The 21,510-nt window shown below is 40.7% G+C and overlaps 1 protein-coding gene across 1 annotated transcript; it reads right to left on the bottom strand.

The window, feature by feature from the left end:
• Positions 1-16,844: 16,844 nt before the first annotated feature.
• On the bottom strand, positions 16,845-18,248 carry LOC130924373 (zinc finger BED domain-containing protein 5). Its single transcript, XM_057850907.1, has one exon. The coding sequence runs from the start codon at positions 18,246-18,248 to the stop codon at positions 16,845-16,847; it is 1,404 nt and encodes a 467-aa protein (XP_057706890.1).
• Between the last annotated feature and the right edge of the window lie 3,262 nt (positions 18,249-21,510).

Here is a 21,510-nt window from a genome sequence, read left to right as displayed (position 1 = left end):
GTTGCAAAGTCAGTAATAAAGTGCTATATGCATACTGGTGGTGACCATATGCCTTAAAGAAAAGGAGAGCAACTTGGTATAGTCGCATCAGACGTTCTCCATCGCCCTCTTTTACTGCATCCATCATGTTCAGCAAAACAAAGCTGAAGCCTAACCTTGCTTCGGAGTGCTCTTTGACGCAGTCTGGCTTTACTGTTGTGGTTAAAGAGGGTGATGGTGGGGAGGACAGCATCAGATTGTGTTTCTTCTTTTCATGCGTTTCCCTTGCCTTTGGGGATATGTATGCTTTATTGCAGTCTTCCTCACGACACTGAAACTGAGCTGTAGGTTGAGCATCTGCCTTGCTGAAGATTTCCTGCAGCATAACATACTTGTCAATTAGCTCAGCTGTTTTCTCATGAAGCCATCTTCTCTGCTCTGTTTGGGACCCAAACTTAATGTCAGCTGGAATGAAATTGTCTGGCGTATCTGTGTACACAAGGAGATAAACAATGATTTTAAGTTTTATTATTCAGTCACCTCCATTATATTTAACATGAACATCAGTGGTTGAAGTAACAAATACAAATTTTAGGTACTGTTCTGATGAATTCTTCACTATATTTTAAAGCACCAAAAAACTTTGGTGTGGATTAAGTACCACAGTACTTTCAATATTTCGAGTATTTCAATAGGATTGTAAACATATTTTCACAGTGACCACTTTGTGAGCTTAGTTGATGAATCTAAACTAGTGCTGCAACGATTAATCGATTAACTCGAGTATTCGATTAGAAAAAAAAGATTAGAATTAAATTTTGCTGCTTCAAGTATTCGTTTAATTAAAATGGCGTTGCAATGGTTTGTTTTTTTTAAAGTGTTTGCATTTAATTTTATTGATTTGGGTGGATACACTGCCCTCTACTCTGCCTTATTTTACATGGCCGAATCCAGCTGCTCCCTGTTAAGACCAACATAGGCTAGGTTTTTGTTTGAGCTCGTTTTTTTCAATGCATTCATATTTAGTTTAAAGGTATATTTATCCAATTTTTGTAGGAATATGCGTTTGAACCATTTGTTAAGAGCTTGTAAAAAAAAAAAAAATTAATTGTATTTTATAGCATCTAAGCTAGCGAACTTTTGCTATATAAATTAGCCAATTTTCTTTTGTTGTACATAGATTTTTTTTTTATACCATTTGAGGCTCAGTTCAGGTATACAAATTTTTTATTTTCTGTATCCGATTACTCTATTATTCGAAGTAACTAGTTCATCGATTAATCGACTAATAAAATCATTGATAGCTGCAGCCCTAATCTAAACAGCAAAAAAGTTTTACCGATAATCAACATCACAATAAATCTTTTTAAATGCTTTAGTTATGGTTTAGACCTGGCTTAACAAAAACAAAACACTGTATATTTAAAATGATGCACATTTAAATTGATTTAGTGTAAAAAAAAAACCAACCAAACAAAAAATCAGTGTGAAATAATTTTATCACTTTACTCCTAAGTAAGTATATCAGATAAAATTTCTACTTACCGTATTTTTCAGACTATAAGTCGCTTTTTTTTTTTTTTCATATTTTGGCTGGGGGTGCGACTTATACTCAGGAGCGACTTATGTGTGAAATTATTAACACATTATGATATCATTTCACATGTCATTTTGGGATTTTTGGAGTGACACTGATGGTTTGGTAAACTTGTTAGCATGCTCTTTATGCTATAGTTATCTGAATAACTCTTAATAGCTATGGCCACGTTTGCGTTCTGCGTTTGGCAATGTGTGTTCAATTGTATTATTGACTTTTTTATATTGAAATGCATGCTTTTAGTTTGTGGCGCTTTCACGGTGGGGGCGCACTCGCACTTGTTTACGTGAAGAAGAGCGCTCACACGCCAGAAGAAGACAAACAGCTACGTAGCTGTGAGTGAGTGGGAGAGTTAGCGAGAGAGAAACACGGCTATAAGCCTAAGTTCATTGTTTGTGCTTTTAAAATATCTCTACAGAGGCAACGCCTGTGTGTATCATCTTTTCTGTTGTTGTTGTGTGTTTTCCATCCCGCGATCGGACACTGAGAGCCAGTTGTGTGGTTGTTTGAACGATGTGCTAATGCTAGCGAACGCATGCTAACCGTTTATGTTATTGATGTAAGAGCACCTAATTATCATTGATTTACGTTGATGCGAACCTGTTTGGTGTCGAGGACCAAATTGATTCAGCAAATTATACGGACGTCCAGCATCGTCATTTGGGAGTTCGCTGTATTGCCAGGACCGAGCTGTAGCGTCCTGGTGAGGACAGTACTGGACTGTCTCAGAAAATTAGAATACACAATATTCTAATTTTTTGAGACAGTCCTGTGTATATATACAGGACTGTCTCAGGAAATTAGAATACACAATATTCTAATTTCCTGAGACAGTCAGGAAATTAGAATATTGTGTATTCTAATTTCCTGAGACAGTCCAGTATATTCGCATTTCGTTGTTTATGCACTGTACATTTATTCAGCATGTTGTCCTCTATTGTATTTTTATATTAAATTGCCTTTCAAGATGACATGTCTGTTCTATGTGTTGGATTTTATCAAGTAAATTTCCCCCAAAAATAAGACTTATACTCCGGTGCGACTTATATATGTTTTTTTTCTCTTTGTTGGGCATTTTATGGCTGGTGCGATTTATACTCAGGTGCGACTTGTAGTCCAAAAAACACGGTAAGTAACTTTGTTGCTCCTGTGTCTGAACTTTTACTTTATTACGAAAATTGACAACTTTTATACTACTGATGTTCATGCTTTAAAGTGTTTGTCGAAGACATACAAACAAAAAGAAATTCCATACCTGACAAATCCTCAAGCCCAAAGTGCTCCAGAGCTGAGGCCAGGAAAAGTGCTGCAGTGTCTTACCTCAAGAAGAGTTTGTAGGCATCGTAAGCTGCTCCAGGGCCTTGCTTAGCATTGGAACACCTGCACAATGTTAAAAATGTTATTATTATTCCCTTTTCTAAAACGTTTAGTTATCAAATCTTATAAAACAAGAATACAAGACCGTGCCAAATTCATGGTGGCAGGACTGCTATATTAATTCATAGGGCATCCAGACAATTCATGTTGTCTTGGCAGCAATGGAAAGAAAAATGCAGAAAGAAAAGAAACACCAACGAAAGTGCCACATGCTTTGACAAACCCTTGTAAAATATTTTTAATCTCAACGAGTTTTTAGCCTGGTCAAGTAAAGGTTAAAAAAAAAAAAAACATGCACACATGCAAACAACACTCACATGCTGAATAACACACTCCAGGAATGCATTAGTTTTCAATGTACCTCAACACATTCATGTTTGAAAAAAGTGTTCCATGATCTTTTGATGATGTGGTTTTGAAAATTATTTTGTAGTGGATCTGGAAAATTAAAGGGTATAACAAAATAATGCTCCTGAGTTTAAATTATTTAGCCACAGCACAAACCTCAAGCAGATTCCTGATGGCATTCCAATCTTCAAACTTAAACGCTAATCCTTTCGAGTCTGTCTTCCTCTGTAGCTCCATCCGCAAAAGCCCACTGCAGATTACGACAGCTTCCCTCAGTTAGGCGGTCACCACCTACTAGCACCTTTTCTAAGCCACGCGGTCCTCTTGGTACATACCTGGACAGAGAGACGACTATATAAAGTATTGTGCTCCTGAAGTAACATTAAGGTAAAATTATTCCTTTACTCTTTTTGAAGATGGCAAAGAACATTTGCCAAATCCCTGGTTATGTTTTCATTCTTGAAGATCAGTCCAAGGGGGTACTGTAATCAGTCAGAAATTATTGTCACCGCAATACAAATTTTTGCTGTGAAACAATGAAATTTATACGTATGTCTGTGGAACGTGAGGACATTTCTTCAGAATATTCATGAGGAATGTGATTCAAAGCAACCTTGGAAAGTGGCTTTGAAACATCAAGGTTTTGAGTCAGAAGTCTACTGCCCAGCACTGTAAACTCTCGTCGTATGTGAGCTTGAGTTTCTATCCGGGGAGGGAGCGACTCAGATTATAAGTGCTAATGTCAACATCTGGCTTTAAAGGGTATGACAACACCTGGGGAAATGCTAATATTCCATCATTTATCCATCAACGCATGCCTTTTGAATTCATATCATGCCACTTCGTGTAATTACACACTTTGCAACACCAAGAAAATGATAGAAATTAGGTCGATTGTCAAGCTAAAACGACCCGCCCCCGAGATGCCGGAAATCTAGCATATTGTGTGCATGACGTCACTATAAGGAAACAACCGGCTCAGTGCTTAGTACTGAATGGCGGCGATGGCGGCAGACAATTTTGTTTCTAGTTGCAGCGACGAGTCCGACGTAACGAACATTCTTCTAATGGTGACGAGGAGAGTTATGAAACTTTCTTTGGTGTTTTGGGTTATCAATTTGAGCCCAAACGAAAGCCAATGCAGCCTAATGAAAGGATCATTGAGGGGAGCAATCACACTGATGAAACACCGGCGGCAACAGAAACACCGAAAGGTTTGTTTTGCATTTCTTTTTGTGAAGCTGATACACCGTGACCGCAAAATAAAGTAATATATAGAATAATTATCATTTAATGTGCTGTCATCGGTTTTCGTTCTGCCAACCGACACAAATATGAATGGGATTAGAGGATTTGTTCTATATATTTTACGAGCGATAATTTATACATGTGTCCAGTCCTATATCCAATGCGTGATATGTTTTTTATTATAAAAGAGTACTCACTCTGGCCATTTCGAACTTGGCTGCTCTGCTCCTTTGGTTAACCCTGGGGTGGTCTCATCAGAGCCAGTCGTCGTCCTCTTTCTTGGTATCTGGGTACATTTAGGTGGGTGCGCGTGTAGGTGGGCACCGCATCTGCTTTCAGCAGCAATTTCTTAGCAAAACCTGATTTCATTTGTCCACAGTTCGTATAGCTTTCAGGTGTAAAATGCGCACCACACAAAACCGTGCCGGAGGCTGGGTCTGCAAAATTAGCCCTCTTAGCACTGACGAACTTTACTCATTGTCTGCGTAGTCCAGCTCTTTTTGTCGCGTTCGGGAACTCATGGGTACTACATTGTGACAAATGGCTATTTGTAAACCACATAGCATGACAGGCTTGAACCATTTTAGCGATTTTTTGATAAAACACGAACGCAACTCTCTCGTCGATAAACAACGATGGCACCTGCCTCGACCTTTTGTTTCCTTGTTATGACGTCTCCGCCCCATTCGGCTGTTTCCGGAATACTTTCGGAAATGTTCGTAATTTTCGATCTATTTTCAATAATTGCTCATGAATGCGATTTATTTTTTTTGTTAACTTTATTAATATTTTTTATCTTGACACATAACGGTTCTATTGATATCTCACAGCCCCTTAGTGTTTTCATACCCTTTAAATTACTGAGGTGGCTTGTTTGAATACGATCTTCAACAGCAATGCGTAGATTTCCACGGCATAAAATTGTTGTTTGGATTTGAGAGGTACTGACTTTCTTCACTGATGGTGTTGAGAATCTTCAATTGTAACTCCCCATAAAGTTCTTTATGAGCTGAAATCAAGTTAGCTGCAGTTTTCCAGTTTTTATTTGTAATGTGTTGAATGATCCCAGCTTCAGATGGGGAAGAAACCTCGACAATAGTTTTGCTTGTGTACTCAGTGACGACCTGCATTTTAAAATAAAAATAGTTTACTAATGTTAAAGAGTAGAAGTAGTGTAACTTACTATTCTTGAACTGTTAAATACTCCCCACCCCCACAGGTGCACTAATAGGATAGGGGAGAAGAAGATACATATTTTTTTACACATATTATTAAAACTGAATATTCTAATATCAATTTTATTAGTAAAACTTCAAATAGATTAGTAAATTTGTATTTTCAAACTGTAATAACAAACTACTGTAATATGTACAGTAACATATTTACCTGTGTGATGCTTCGCCTTGCAGCAGACTCAGCGGGCGGGCTGCGACATATCTTTTTTAGTGCTCTTGGTGTTTTAGATGGAGTAAAACGATCTCGTTTTTCACCTGAGTCAGATCAGAAAGGGTTTTATTGACATTGTCAGTGAAAGGATTCACAAAATACGTTTTTAGATCTGTGCATAATGCAATACTGCGTAATGATCAGATACACTTACAGCCTATCTTTAAGAGCATGCAATAAAACAATTAAATAAAAGATAATACTTTTAATATACTAAATATATGAATGTACCAACAAGAGATGAGCCTTTAGTCAGCGGTGCTTCGGTTGTCCGAGCATCCTCTTCTTGTTGCCATTTGCGAAAAATGGTTAAGTCCTGTTCCAAGCGTCCGATAAGATTTAGACACGGCTTGCACATCCTTTTCGATCTATTTACGTCTGGTGTCAACGCGAGACCCCAACCCTCAAGCCGTTTCACAATAGGTGAACTTCGTAAGGTACAACCCTGTTCGAATATCAACATGGTGTTGCCAATAACACCATGTATCCTCAAGTTTTTACCGCAACAACGACACAAGTCATTGACAACAGTCTGCCTCGCACTTGCCATGTTTAATAAACTCCGCTCTACTCGTATGTTTACTTCTGCGCACAAGTCCCTCGTCGCTTCACTAACGTCATGTCCGACCGTTGCTGATTTGTCGACTCCGCTGTCTGTTTGCTGTGGCCTGCTCCGCCCTGGAAATTGTATCCGCTGAATGGTAGCCAGACTTAATAGCTGGAACAGCGGTGAGTCTGGTGTACCAGGCAAATCATTAACAGCAGTTTGCTGCAATGAATTGTCACTACCCTCCGCAGACTTATTCGATTGTTTCTTAAAATTGAATATGTTTGTTTGCTGCCTGTTTTTAATGTCTTTTAGAGTTTTACTCCTGTTCTCACGCTCCATATTGCAACCATCCGCCATGTAAATACTGCAATGCACCATGCTTACTCGTGATTGGCTGTGCCGACTGTGACTCATCTTCATACTTACTCGTGACTGGCTGTGCTACGTCGACCCGCTTGCTCCATCCGCTCTCTCGATTGGCTCTTCTGCCCGGAAGTGTTAGCTTTCCTTACGAAAAACATTCGGATATATCGGACAGGCAGTAGGAAACGTTACGATATGTTAGGATTTCTTTAGGGTACGTCAGGATATGTTAGTATGTCATATGTGGCGCAGATCATGTAGCAATATGCACCAATCGTAATAGACTTGCGCCGGTGCTGGCGCAGTGGAGTTACAAAGTTGTGCCAGTGGCTGTCAAAATGCCAGATGCATCCCTGTACCAGTCAAAATGTTAACTCATCGCTGATTGGACGAATCCACCGGAAAAAGTACGCTCATCGTTGATTGGACGAGAAGGAAAACTCGACTGCAAGAAGGCGCCTACCAGCAGAGATCGTTACTGCGCGCTTTTGGTTGAAGTTCAACATTTGGCCAAAAATACGCACAACAACTGAATTCTAAAAATATAATGCATTGCCAGACCTGTGGAAAGCAGTTGGTGGAATCTTCACCTAATTTTTGCAGCAGCTGTGGCAAGAGGCTTCGAGAAGTTTCTAATGTCGATGACGCAGAATGTCCGTCGAGTAAGTAAAACAGTGCAGTATGACTTTCTTTATCTCTGTCAAACGATAAAGCTTTGTTAGCTTTCTCCGCGCTTCCCGGAGAAAGCTAACATTATTTATTCGGTTACCAGGCCTTAATAAGATTTCCTTGACATGTTCTAATTATGCACTTTCATTTTGGGAATAAAAGCATTGTGTAATGCATGCCAATCAAATGATCTACTGCATTGTTTCCATTCTTATTTCAGAGAAAGTTGCAGGAGTTTCCCTGGAAGAAGTTCTGATGTTCACTTAAGGGTTAGCAGTATTCCCACCAGCTCCTTCCACGCATCGAGTTCTTGACACTCACTGTTCCCACTCGCCAACACTTGTGCCAAAGCCAATACACTGCAAGCTTTATTTAGACAGATATGGTATCTTCAAGCAAAACATGGACTTTGTAATCCAGAATTCACCTGGATTTGGGTGTTTTTAATGAACTGTATTTACAATGCTTGTTGTATAATGTTTTGAGAAACATTCTATGAAATTTTTAAAGTAGCAATTAACTCACTGCCATTGACAACGCTAGATGTCAAATCTATCGAAATGGGAAGGTTAGCAATGGAATGAATGTTCATTCTGTCACCCCACCTATTTTAAATGGATTATATGTCTGCTGGTGATAGATTTAAATTCACAGCAGAGGTATGAAAAGAGCCACGTGGTTATATGTCTATCATTGTCAATGGCACTAAGAGTTTAGGATTTGTCTTAGTCTTTTTGCACTACTGCATGTTGGCCAAGTAGTAGGCCTAACCCCATGCACCTTAAAGAGCATACGACACCAGAAAAAAAGTCTTAAATGGCATTATTATGTGAATTAGAATCATATTTTGAGACGATTCGACCATATACAACAATTTAGCAAAGCGCAGATGACGAGAAATTAGTCTTTTAATCTGCCGGTTAGCCACGCCTACAATTATAGGGCTTTAGCGTCCCCAACAGGTGGATGACGTCAGCGGTAGACTAGGCTCATCGGTTTTACTATTCAGCCCATTGAGGGGGAATTGTTCAGAACGAGGAAAACGAGACGAAGAGAGCTGCAAAATGTCATTGTTTCAGTCTCTCTACTCCCAATATTTTTACAGGATATTCTTTTTATCCAAGTATTTTCCCCAATAGCTATATAAATGGCTTGAGAAGGACCAGTCAGCCCGTCGAGGGGGAACTATTCACAATGTGGAAAACGCGACGAAGAGAGCGGCAAAATGTCATTGTTTCTGTCTCTTTACTTCAATATTTTTACAGGATATTCTTTTTATCCAAGTATTTTTCCCCAATAGCTATATAAATGGCTTGAGAAGGACCAGTCAGCCCGTCGAGGGGGAACTATTCACAATGAGGAAAACGCGACAAAGAGAGCGGCAAAATGTCATTGTTTCTGTCTCTTTACTTCAATATTTGTACAGGATATTCTTTTTACCCAAGTACTTTCCCCAATTGCTAAATAAATGGCATGGTCATGACAAATAACTTGTGCTAAATGGAGTATAAAATAATAAAAATCCATTTATTCAAGACGACATGGCAAAATTACTCCATAAAACAAAACAGTCGACTTTACCTTTACTGTCACACCTGCCGAACGATATTTTATGACACCTAAATCGGACATATGTCATTTCCCTTCCCCGGCTTCGGAGAATGTAAACAGACCAGAAGGAATGACAGCTAGCCGACATGCTAACCCGAACCGAGGGATGTTTCAAAGTCTTCGAAGTGGAAAATCACACATAACTAGCCTGGATTATTTGACATGACGACCCGGTTGTCGAGTTTCTTTGCGGATCGGCAAACCGCCCGGCGGAGAGCAATTTACAGTTCGTTCCCTGGAGGAGGGTGGCTGGAATTGTTGTGTAGCTAACGTGCTAACAGCTAATTGCTAATGAGCGTGAGGATAGCTTTTTACATGCCTATCAATGATCAAACGTAAGTAGTCCTTTATTTAAAGGAATTTTATAGTGTTTACTTTGTAATCACTGTATTCGTATTTGACATAATACAAAACAAGATGTTTACTCACTTCCTTGTAAGTCCAATGGTCCCACAGTAAATATCCACGGTGAATGGGAACCTTTTGAAACTCCAAAAAGGCGCATACGCCTCTCCCGTATACAGAATGATTTTTCTGCAGCCGTTTGGCTGGCGTGATGCAAAAAATAAAAGTATTAATCCGCAAAATCAGCTGAATCCTTCGTCCTCATACACAACAGTACACTGTAGCGTGAAGAGGACGTCTTCTACCGTACACGTCACAGCGCCCTCCTCCTCAATGCGAGACCGAAGCCGGAAGTCACTCATTTTCCTGGCGCGGGATTCAAAAAACTAAATAAATATAGCGATCGCTTCCACACACATCCAAGCGGTCCATATCATTCAGGAGCATAAAATACCGCGTGTATTAGGAAATAAACATGCTTTTTCGTGTCACAAGCACTTTAAGAGTTCTGAGATTGTGGACTCAAATGTGGCCTTATCTGTTTAGTGTTCGTTATCCTATTTATTAATAAGCCAGTTCTCACCCGGTACTGTAGACCAGTGTTTGGCAATTCCTGACTACGCGGCGAAACGTCCTACACAATGCTTAGCACGCTTGCGCAAGCATTGGCACGCATGCTCACATCGGTTAGAAGTGGCGAGTACTCACTATTTTTGTTTTTATTCAGTTTTTAGTACCTTTTCATTGCCTCAAATACTTTTCGCATGTATTACCCTTTCATACTTCTTACCATCGTGTTTTTCTGTGTTAGCTTTGAAGCAGTTGACCACATTAGTCATGTAGCGTATTTTTAAACTGTCCTTATTACTACATTTAAGTTTTCTTAAGGCATTTTTTTAGGAAGTTCTGCCTGTATGCATCTAAACAAAACAAGTTGAGACTGCAAGGTAGTACTTTGGGTGTCAAATTCGACTCATGTAGAACGTTTCGCCGATGTAGGAAATTTTGGCAGAAACCGGTACTAAAGTTCTGAGAAGCACCTAGCTTAATTTTTTTCTCATAATTTTTCAGGTAGATGTTAAACCGTTAATAAAGTTTTCATTGAGTGTGCCAGACTTAATTTTTAACTCATTATTCTAGTATATATGTTTTTAAACCTTCCATGTTGCTATGCACATACTGGAAAATGGTATTCATTAACTGTACGTTTTCAGGTCAGCCAAAACATACAGAAATAACTACTAAATGCACTGACCACAATACAGGGCCATGAGGACAATAATTTAAAGACCAGGGTGAATACATTTACAAGAAAGTGGCCAAAAATGTTAAATTCTCTGTGCTTAACTTTCTGGGTTTCATAATTAGTTCCAGGTAAAATTTTACCATAGCAAGTTTATTGTGAGGGGAAAAAAAAGTCACATAATATGAGCGAGTTTCAAAAGTACTACAACCCAGTATTTCCTTCAGAGTAAAATACAATTCTGTGGAAGACTTCCAGTCCCGTGGCTGCTGTAGTCACAGATCAAATTAGACTTCAATCTCAGACATCACTCCTAAATGAGTTTAAATTGACAGCATTTCCCCCATTTTGTTTGGAAAATCAGTTCTGATGGAATCATTTAACTGTATTTTGATATATTTCAGAGTCCCAAATAATTGCTTATCAGGTGATGGAATAGTAAACTGATAGAGAGCACTTATTCTAAAGTTGCTTTACCCATGTATACAATTCACACACTTTGATAAACTAATAATGTGTATATTTTATGATGTAAAATGTGATACAATTCAACATGAAACAATTACCTAGGGGGCAAGAGATAGTTAATTTGATATCTCTCCACGACAAGATGCAAGGCCGCTTGGACGAATCTTGTGCTTGTTCCAGTGGTCCTTGCATTCTTTGCATCCTTGCAAAAATTGAAGAAAAAAAATATCCCGGAAGATAAGATATAGCCCACAACAAGAAGTCACGGCCTGTAAATGTTGAGTACCACTGCACTAGAAGGCAGGCATCTTTAATTTTAATGTCGAAACTTGTTTTAATGATTTAACCAATGTCAGATTGTAATCCTCATGGTTGACTTGTATGAAAAAGTGCCTTCATGCATGATTTTAGGTCAATCAGATCAAAAGTTATTTTTTTGAGGTGTGGCTGGGCGCCATTTTGAATTTGGCTCTCTAGAAAAAAATGCCGGAATTTTTGGGAGGGACCTGGGAGCTAAATCTTTTTTAAATGGTCCATAGATGTCAAATCAATCAAAACATCCTTGCCAGAGGATGGTCACAGAACCTCACTTTATGACCCGACTATAAGGAGAAATTTCAATTGCAGTTACACAAAAAAATATATACAATGTATAATTGTAAAATAAGTCTTTGAAAATTACAATTTTGCAGCTCCAAAAATATTTATAATGTAACGATAACGTTAAAAGGACATTTATGTACCTCCAACATTATGTCATTTCAAACAAATAGCAATTATTAGTTTTTTGTTTTACTCGTTTTGTCATACACTGTGAAATGTGTTTGTATGAAATGCGTTAAAATAAAAAAAAACAATCTTTTGTTTTCAGATTTGATATATCCACACAATTATATATTATATATGTATGTATGTATGTATATATAGTGCAAATTTACTAAGGATCGTATATGTACTTTGAGTGTTATATGCTTTACAGGTAACATATCAAACAAACTTTATCATTTTCTCTTTTCCTTATGACTAGAAGAACGTCTGTTAACAGTGCAGTTTTTTCCATTCTGCGCAGAAAAAAAAATCTGAGCAGTCAATGATTTTTCTGGTTCTTTCTTTGAATATTGACTCAGATCTCTGTATGTACGTACGTATATGTCTATATACTATATAAAGCATGTATGTTACATTTCTGCAACGGGTGAAAATACTAACTTTTTGTTTGTAAAGTAAATTTTAAAGCAAGTACTTTTGTAGTTTTACTTAAGTAATGTTTTGCACCTGTATCTGTACTTTAACTTCAGTAAAAAATAAATAAATAAATAAATAAATAAAGTGAGTACTTCATCCACCACTGACTGTGACAGTTGCCACGTTTACATGGAGCCAAATATTCCAATTACAATCGGAATATTTGTTCAAACCGAATAAATGTGTTCCATATAAACACCTCATTCGGAATGAACAGGCCCAAACCGAATGGAATTTCATTCCGATTCACAGGGGTGGAATATTCCTTTTCCCAAACCGATTAGAAGTAAAATTATATCATGTAAACAGGGAAGCGGAATGGTGTCTGGTTGCGTTCTTTCTGCACATGCCCGTACTGACGTGGTGACGTCACTTTGTGACGTAAGTAACGTCACTTGCAACATGGCTTCCAAGCACAGCGCACCTAATTGGAGTCCGGCGGAAAGATTGTATTTAATTCAAACTTTAAAAGAATTGAATATAATTGCTCGCTTAGACGGGCGTAAAACGAGGAACAGTGAACTATTTAAAAAAGTTCACGAGAGGTTACACGAAGCCGGAATAGACCGGAGCGTTGACCAGATTAGAAACCGGTGGAAAACCGGCTACTACAAGGCAAAAGAGCAAAACAGCAGAAGCGGATACGACCCCACAAACACAACAAGTGGGTTAAAGTTAAAACAGCAGCACTCCGACGATCGATCTCCATGTTTTGCAACGTGACGCTTTGTTTTGATTAATCTGCGCCTGTCAGACGGCAGTTGTCAAACGTCCTTTCGGAATAAAGGCAGTCACATGTAAACGCTGGATCGGAATAGGTGAAGTGACATGTAAACAGCTGATCTGAAATTTCCATTCGGAATGATTTGAATCGGTATGAATAAAAGTCAGCATGTAAACGTGGCTAATGTAGTGTCCCACTATTCCTTTAGCCAACATTTCAACTATCACAAACTGAATGAATAACTAACTGGATAGTTAAAAGAATAAAATACATTGTTCATATGTAAAACAATACAAGTGTGTGTTGCCAATTAATGCTGATAAAACCAACAAACAAACAAAAAAAAGGGACCAATTTTTTTTAAATTAATACTTTAATATTAACAATAAACAGACAAAACAGTGAAAACATCAACTCAGCAAATATATTAACAAATTAACACACAACAACATCAACAAGAAAAATGAAACTAAAAAAGCACCCACTCTGGGGGGAGATCTTCATCGAGTGGGTACTTTTTCACCCACTGTGTAACTGGCACAATTTTTGATTGGCCTCCGGCCAGCCGGAGTTTAATTTGGTCATTGTCTAAACGTTTTGCGCCTAAAACAAGGAGTGGTTGTCTACTGTCGTCCTCGCTTTCTCCTTGGTGAGATTCTCCTTGGTCTTTTGTTTCCTGTGTTAAATAAAATTGTGAAAGACAAAATAAGCAGCAGGAAAAATGTTTGAGAAGGTACACCAGCAACTGTCAAAATGAAAAAGTCATTGGTGCACTAACACTTGGTTCAATTTTGTTGGTCATTCTTGCAAATTTTGGGTGTATACAGTGCTTTGTTTGCTAGTTTGTTTGAGCTAACATTAAAACTACTACATGTAGTGCAATGTTGACCGCGTATGCTTTTGGAGATGATGATCTATAGCAGGGGTATGTAAGTCTGGTCCTCGAGAGCCCCCTATCCAGCTTGCTTTCCGTGTCTCCTTCCCTCGACACACCTGAATCAAATAATCAGGACCATTGTCAGGCTCTAGCAGAGCTTGCTGATGAGCTGATCATTTGATTCAGGTGTGGTTAAGAAGGGAGACACGGAAAACAAGCTGGAAAGGAGCTCTAGAGGACCGGACTTGGAGACCCCTGATCTATAGGTATAGCACTGTTAAATAAGATGTTTAATAATAATAATAATAATATGAAGAAGAATAAAGTTGCAGAACACTATCTTGGACTTTGCCAAGGCAAAGACCCAGATAATGACCAATATAAAAAGAATGGATGTATAACTACTGTTTCAGTTTTGAACAGACAAAAGTAAGGCAAGTGTCGTGTTTCATTACTTACAGTTATCACGGTAGATGCGGTGGTGCCAAGCTCTTGTGAAAAAGACCTGAAAGTTAGCTTCAAGTGGGTGATAGAGAGCCTTTGCCCTTTTGTAATAGGTGTGAGGGTGGCCTCCGTCCACCTTATAATTTTTACTTTGGCGCCATCCTATAATAATAGTTAAAAAAAAAAAAAAAAAAAAAAAAGATTAACACTGTCTACAGAATATTAGTCATCGATGCTGATGCTAATCTGATCAGGAACATTTAATGTGTTGCAGAATACATTTTAGGAGATGTCAAACAAAGGCTTGCAGAGATTGCACTTTCAAAAGAGCAGACATTTTGCATATATATTTATCGTATGAACTCCAGTTTCCCTTGTCCGGACGCGGGTTACTGGGGCCCCCTTCTGGAGCCAGGCCTGGAGGTGGGGCTCGAAGCGTCTGGTGGCCGGGCCTGTCCCCATGGGGCCCGGCCGGGCACAGCCCGAAAAGGCAACATGGGTTCCCCTTCCCATGGGCTCACCACCTGTGGGAGGGGCCAAAGGGGTCGGGTGCGCAGAGAGTTGGGCAGCAGCCAAAGGCGGGGGCCTTGGCGGTCCAACCCCCAGCTGCAGAAGCTAACTCTTGGGACATGGAATGTTACCTCTCTGGCAGGGAAGGAGCCCGAGCTGGTGTGTGAGGCAGAGAAGTTCCGACTAGATATAGTCGGACTCTCCTCCACACACATCTTGGGTTCTGGTACCAATCCTCTCGAGAGGGGTTGGACTCTCTTCCACTCTGGAGTTGCCCACGGTGAGAGGCGCTGAGCAGGTGTGGGCATACCTATTGCCCCCCGGCTTGGTGCCTGTACGTTGGGGTTTACCCCGGTAGATGAGAGGGTAGCCTCCCTCCACCTTCGGGTGGGGGGACGGGTTCTGACTGTTGTTTGCGCTGATGCACCGAACAGCAGCTCAGAATACCCACCCTTTTTGGAATCCTTGGAGGGTGTGCTGGAGAGCGCCCCCTCTGGGGACTCCCTCTTTCTGCTGGGGGACTTCAACGCTCACGTGGGCAATGACAGTGAGACCTGGGGGGGCGTGTTTGGGAGGAACGGCCCCCCCGATCAGAACCCGAGTGGTGTTCTGTTATGGACTTCTGTGCTCGTCACGGTTTGTCCATAACAAACACCATGTTCAAACATAGGGGTGTCCATATGTGCACTTGGCACCAGGACACCCTAGGCCGCAGTTCAATGATTGACTTTGTAATCGTGTCATCGGACTTGCGGCCACGTTTTGGACACTCGGGTGAAGAGAGGGGCAGAGCTGTCAACTGATCACCACCTGGTGGTGTGTTGGCTCCGATGGCAGGGGAAGTTGCTGACCAGACCTGGCAGGCCCAAACGTATTGTGAGGGTCTGCTGGGAATGTCTGGCGGAATCCCCTGTCAGAAAGAGTTTCAACACCCACCTCCGGCAGGACTTCTCCCTTGTCCCGGGGGAAGTGGGGGACATTGAGTCCGAGTAGGCCATGTTCCGCACCTCCATTGTTGAGGCGGCCGATCGGAGCTGTGGCCCTAAGGTGGTTGGTGCCTGTCGTGGCGGCAATCCCAGAACCCGCTGGTGGACACCAGCGGTAAGGGATGCCGTCAAGCTGAAGAAGGATTCCTATCGGGCCTTTTTGGCCTGTGGGACTCCGGAGGCAGCTGACAGGTACCGGCTGGCCAAGCAGACTGCGGCTTTGGCGGTCACCGAGGCAAAAACTCGGACATGGGAGGAGTTCAGCGAGGCCATGGAAAACGGCTTCGAGGAAATTCTGGTCCACCATCCGGCGTCTGAGGAGAGGAAAGCAGTGCACCATTTGCACTGTGTATAGCAGTGCTTCTCAATTATTTTTTGCAAAGCCCCCCCTAGAAAAGAAAAAATGCTTCGCGCCCCCCCTTCGGCTCGCCATGGTGACTATAAAAGATTAATAGCTATAATGTATATATAATGTTATAAACATACATAAAATTGTATCCTTTTCACAGTCACACAATTCACAAAAGATAAAAAAAAAATTAAAAAATTAATCAAATTTCAACAAATATTAACTTTATTTTTGACACACAGCAAAACAGAAAAAAAGTGCCTCAAAGTGCCTGAACTAACAAAAAATGTCTTTCCTTATTTAAACTAGAAACATTTTTGAACAATTAATGCTGAGAACAATTAATAACAAATAAATAAAAAAATATATAAATCAGGGATGGCTTCTTCAACATTTTTAACTGAAGAAAAAGATAAATAACATTGTGCTTATTTTTTTTTCTAAATCACATTTAGGAAGTGATCATTAATGACTACAATGTGCACGTTTTGTGGAGCACAGCTTTTCAAAGCGGGGTTTGAAGCATGAGAGTGCAACCCTCAACTCCTGCTCAATGTTTAGCTGGGACCTGTGCTTGGTCTTCAGTGCAGCAACAGCAGAGAAACCAATCTCACAAAGATAAGAAGTTGCAAAAGGAAGAAGAATACTCATAGCCTTTTGTCCTAAGAGTGGATACTGCCTGTCTACACTCAGCCAGAATTCACTAAGTGTCTGTGATGTGAAGCTCAGTCTAAAAGTGGAGTCAGATGTCACGTCAATGAACTGTTCCTCCTCTTCAGATGTGAAACCAGTAGGAGCTGGTGCATTGAAAGGATCTCTCACCCAGTCATACTGGGAGCTGTTTTCAGGAAAGTACTTTTTGAAGAATCCCATCAAAGATGCAATATGTTGCTTAATGACTGGAATCACTGAGGCGGCATCATAGTCAGTGATGTCAACAAATTCATGCAGATTCTCAAATGCATCACTTCTTCCTTCATCAAGTTGCCTGCCCCACAAAGCAAGCTTTCGAGTGAAAGAGCTGATCTTGTCTGTGACTTGGGGAAGGTGTTTATTTTTCCCTTGAAGCTGTAAATTTAGTTCATTTAGCTTTCCAAAAATGTCAGTCAGGTAGGCTAGTTTTGCCAGGAAGTTGTCATTGCTAAATTTTGCTGCATCTTCATACTTATGTTCCTGCTCCAAAAACACTCTTATCTCCTCTTTGAGCTCAAAAACACGGGACAAAACCTTTCCTCGTGACAGCCACCTTGCTTCACTGTGAAAGAGCACGGCCTGGTGTTCAGCTCCCATCTCCTCACAGATAGCAGAGAAGATTCTGGATTTCAGTTGTCTGGTCTTTATAAAATTGACTACACCTATTATGTCAGTCATAACCTCACCTAATTCACAGGAAAGGTGCCTCGATGCCAATGCTTCTCTGTGTATAACACAGTGTGTCCATTGAGCATTAGGTGAAGCTTTCTTAATGAGCGCTCGAACCCCTTTTCTCATCCCTGACATAGTCTGTGCACCATCACTGCAAACACCAATACACTTCTCCCACTTCAGCCCATTCTCAGTTAGGAAGCAGTCCAGTATTTTAAACAGCTCCTCAGCTGTGGCTCTGTTTTTGACATATTTGCAGAAAAGCAAATCCTCACACAGGGAGTTTGTCATTTCAAAACGCACATAAGCAAGAAATAAACAGTCTTTGTTGCTGTCAGTTGCTTCATCAAATTGTAAGGCAAACCGTTTATCTTTGAGTTCTTCCACCAGCTGTTCCTGGAGATCGTTTGCGATGTCATCGATGCGCCTTGCGATCGTATCATTGGACAGTGGAATGGTCTTAATTTTTGCAGCACTTGCGTTGTCCAGCATGACGGAAACCATTTCGACTGCTGCAGGCAGTATCAATTCCTCTGCAATTGTGTGGGGTTTTTTGCACTGCGCAATTTGGTACGCCACTTTATACGACGCCAAAAGTGCTCGCTGGTTTACCGATGTACTGTCCACAAAACGAGTTGATTGTTGGACGTATTCCGCATGTTTTCGCTGAAAAAACTCCAGCGGTTTATCAGCGTGTTGGGGATGCAATGTCTGAAGGTGTCGTCTTAATTTATTTGGCTTCATGCTGTCTGCTGCTAGCGTTTTAAAACATAGCAAGCAAACCGGTCTTTCCTCGTGTCCCACTGTGTTTACGATAAAGGCAAGCGCCAGATAAGCTTCGTCGTATCTCCTTATCTTAGGTTTTGGGAGACTTTCATTTTTCTCTTCACCTCCATCCCTCTCAGTCTTTTTTGTGACTGTTAAATATTTCCACATGGTGTCTCTGGAGGGGATTGTAAGACCGCAAAGACAACAGCCTGAAGATAGCTTAATTTGTATATTGCCGACGTCAGTCGCCGCTAAAGTGCAGTAAGAAGTTTGAAAAGGTTAACCCTATAGTAGCTGACCACATCATACAGTCCCCCACTGCCTGTAGGCGCATAACTGCACTACCTGCTGCCGTGGATGTTTAATTACACTTTACATGGCAAAAGCAAAGCCTGTTCCACGTGGGTCATACGCGCCCCCCCTGGCAATGCACCGCGCCCCCCTCTGGGGGGCACGCCCCACTATTTGAGAAGTACTGGTGTATAGTGAAGATGGTGTACTGCTGACCTTGACTCGAGACGTCGTGAGTCGGTGGGGAGAATACTTCGAAGCCCTCCTCAATTCCACCGACATGCCTTCCTTTGAGGAAGCAGAGTCTGGGGACTCTGAGTTGGGCTCTTCGACTCTGGTGTTGAAGTCACTGAGGCGGTTGGTAAGCTCCTCGGTGGCAAGGCCCCGGGGGTAGATGAGATCCGCCTGGAGTTCCTAAAGGCTCTGGATGTTATAGGGCTGTCATGGATGACACACCTCTACAACATCGCGTGGACATCGGGGACAGTGCCTCTGGATTGGCAGACCGGGGTGGTGGTCCCCCTTCATGTGTCGTAATGTCTAGAGTTGTTTCTACAAGTCCCAAAAAAGCAATGTGTGATCAGGAGAGAAGTAGCACAAATTATGTTGTTTCTATGTGAGGGCGGGACCTCCGTGAAGTCGCAAATGTATATAAAAATTATGTCAATCGTTTGTGTTATGATTGTGCTTGTTTGTGCTGCAAAAAGTTTCGTTTGTGCCATCATCGTTTTGCAGTTATTAAACAGTGATTTTTAGGTCATCCAGAGTTCACCCAGCCCCCCATCTGCGGCGGAATGGAACCCCAGTGATGTCATTTGATTCTGCCTCGTTAGTGCTGGATTGTGCTGCAAAAAGTTTTTTTTGAACTGCTACGGTTTTCGAGATATTCTTAATAATGTATAGTGATGACGTCACGCGCAGCCCCCCATTTGCGGCGGAATGGAACGGCGATGATGCCATTTTTTTCTTCGTCGTTAGTGCTGGTTTGTGCTGCAAAAAGTTTCGTTTGTGCCATCATCGTTTTGAAGTTATTAAACATTGTTTTTTAGGTCATCCAGAGTTCACCCAGCCCCCCATGTGGCGGAATGGAACCCCAGTGATGTCACTTGATTCTGCCTCGTTAGTGCTGGATTGTGCTGTAAAAAGTTTTTTTTAAATGCCACGGTTTTCGAGATATTGTTAATAAAGTAAAGTGATGACGTCACGCGCAGCCCCTCATCTGCGGCGGAATGGAACGGCGATGATGCCATTCGATTATGTTTCATTAGTGCTGGATTGTGCTGTAAAAAGTTTTGTTTGAACTGCTACAGTTTTCGAGATATTCATAATAATGTATAGTGATGACGTCACCCACACCCCCCATCTGCGGCGGAATGGAACGGCAATGATGCCATTTCTTTCTTCGTCGTTAGTGCTGGTTTGTGCTGTAAATTTTATTGTTTGAACTGCCATCGTTTTGCAGTTATTAAACATTGGGTTTTTTCGGTAATGAAGACGGTGCTCAACTTTTTTTTTTTCGGTCATCAAGAGTTCAATTGACCCACCCCCTCCACTCCTACTCGACCCGGAAATGTTATCTTTCATTTGTCCCTTTAAAAACTATAAATTTTGGTTCGCACTGCTTCATTTTAATAGATATTGGTGTCGCCACCACAAGCAAACGTTTTTTTAATCGATATACATTTTTTTATGCTGTAGTGGTCACGTCACAAACACATACTCCTGACGCAGCCTTCATTTGTTTTGGTGCCGTCGAATAAGGTTTGTCTCGTACAACTACACACAGTCAATCGCTTTTGTTGTTTTTTTTTCATCCCAGGTTATAACCTGGAATTGACTATAGGTTTTTTTGTTTTCTTAATTTTTTTTTTTTTTTTTTTAAATTTTCTGCCCATTTGACATCCTCAATAGTCAGGATGTGCCACTGTTTTGGGGCGAGCTTGCTGCAAATCGTAACATTCGGTGAGTATAGTCAGATTCGTCACAAAAAGAACATTCTAATTCCTCCAAAAATTAATACATGTACATTAAATTGATGAGTGCCTGCAGAAGGAACTTAAAGAACCATATGCATTGCAACAGTTAAAAGGAAACTTGAAATAATAACTTTATTTAACATTTAACAATTACTTTTGTTAATAAAATATATATATATAAAAATAAACATCATACTATATACAGTACACTGGTACAATTAAACAATCAACTATATACACCAGATCAATATCAATATCAAACATTCACTGCTTAGTATAAAACAAAGAATGTGGGGTGACCGTTATGTAATCTGACTTGCTTTCACTCCACTTCCAAGGTCATCGTACATCTCCCATGAACATGCAGCCCTCCTGCAGAATGCCACATAATGTCCAAGAGAATCCTGGGTCAAGCCTCTTTGAAATGCTATGACTGCTCTCAAAGTAAAGGTGTTCTCTTGCAGCACCAGACTGGAGTTAAATTCCAGCAAGGCAACCTCTGCAGTACTGCTGCCAAAGTTGGTGTCAATCCACACAAATGCTCCCATACAGTAGCTGTGGGAAACATTCCCTGAACATAGACCCGCTTCTGTAATTTTGCCTTGTTTTTCAAATGCAGATGTGCATTGAGATGTTTTTGGGATTGGCTTGAGGCAGGTGGAGTCAGGAAGGCTGAGTCCTGCTTCAACAGCAGCCTGAAGATGAGCCATACCACAGGTCTGCAGCATGGC

Source organism: Corythoichthys intestinalis, chromosome 11 (genome assembly GCF_030265065.1).
Source record: "Corythoichthys intestinalis isolate RoL2023-P3 chromosome 11, ASM3026506v1, whole genome shotgun sequence".
Taxonomy (NCBI): domain Eukaryota; kingdom Metazoa; phylum Chordata; class Actinopteri; order Syngnathiformes; family Syngnathidae; genus Corythoichthys; species Corythoichthys intestinalis.
The sequence above is the reverse complement of the archived record's forward strand: the minus strand, read 5'-3'. Positions and strand labels throughout refer to the sequence as shown.

Excerpts from the sequence above, each read along its gene's own strand:
- LOC130924373 (XM_057850907.1), bottom strand. The coding sequence starts at position 18,248 with ATGGTTTCCGTCATGCTGGACAACGCAAGTGCTGCAAAAATTAAGACC.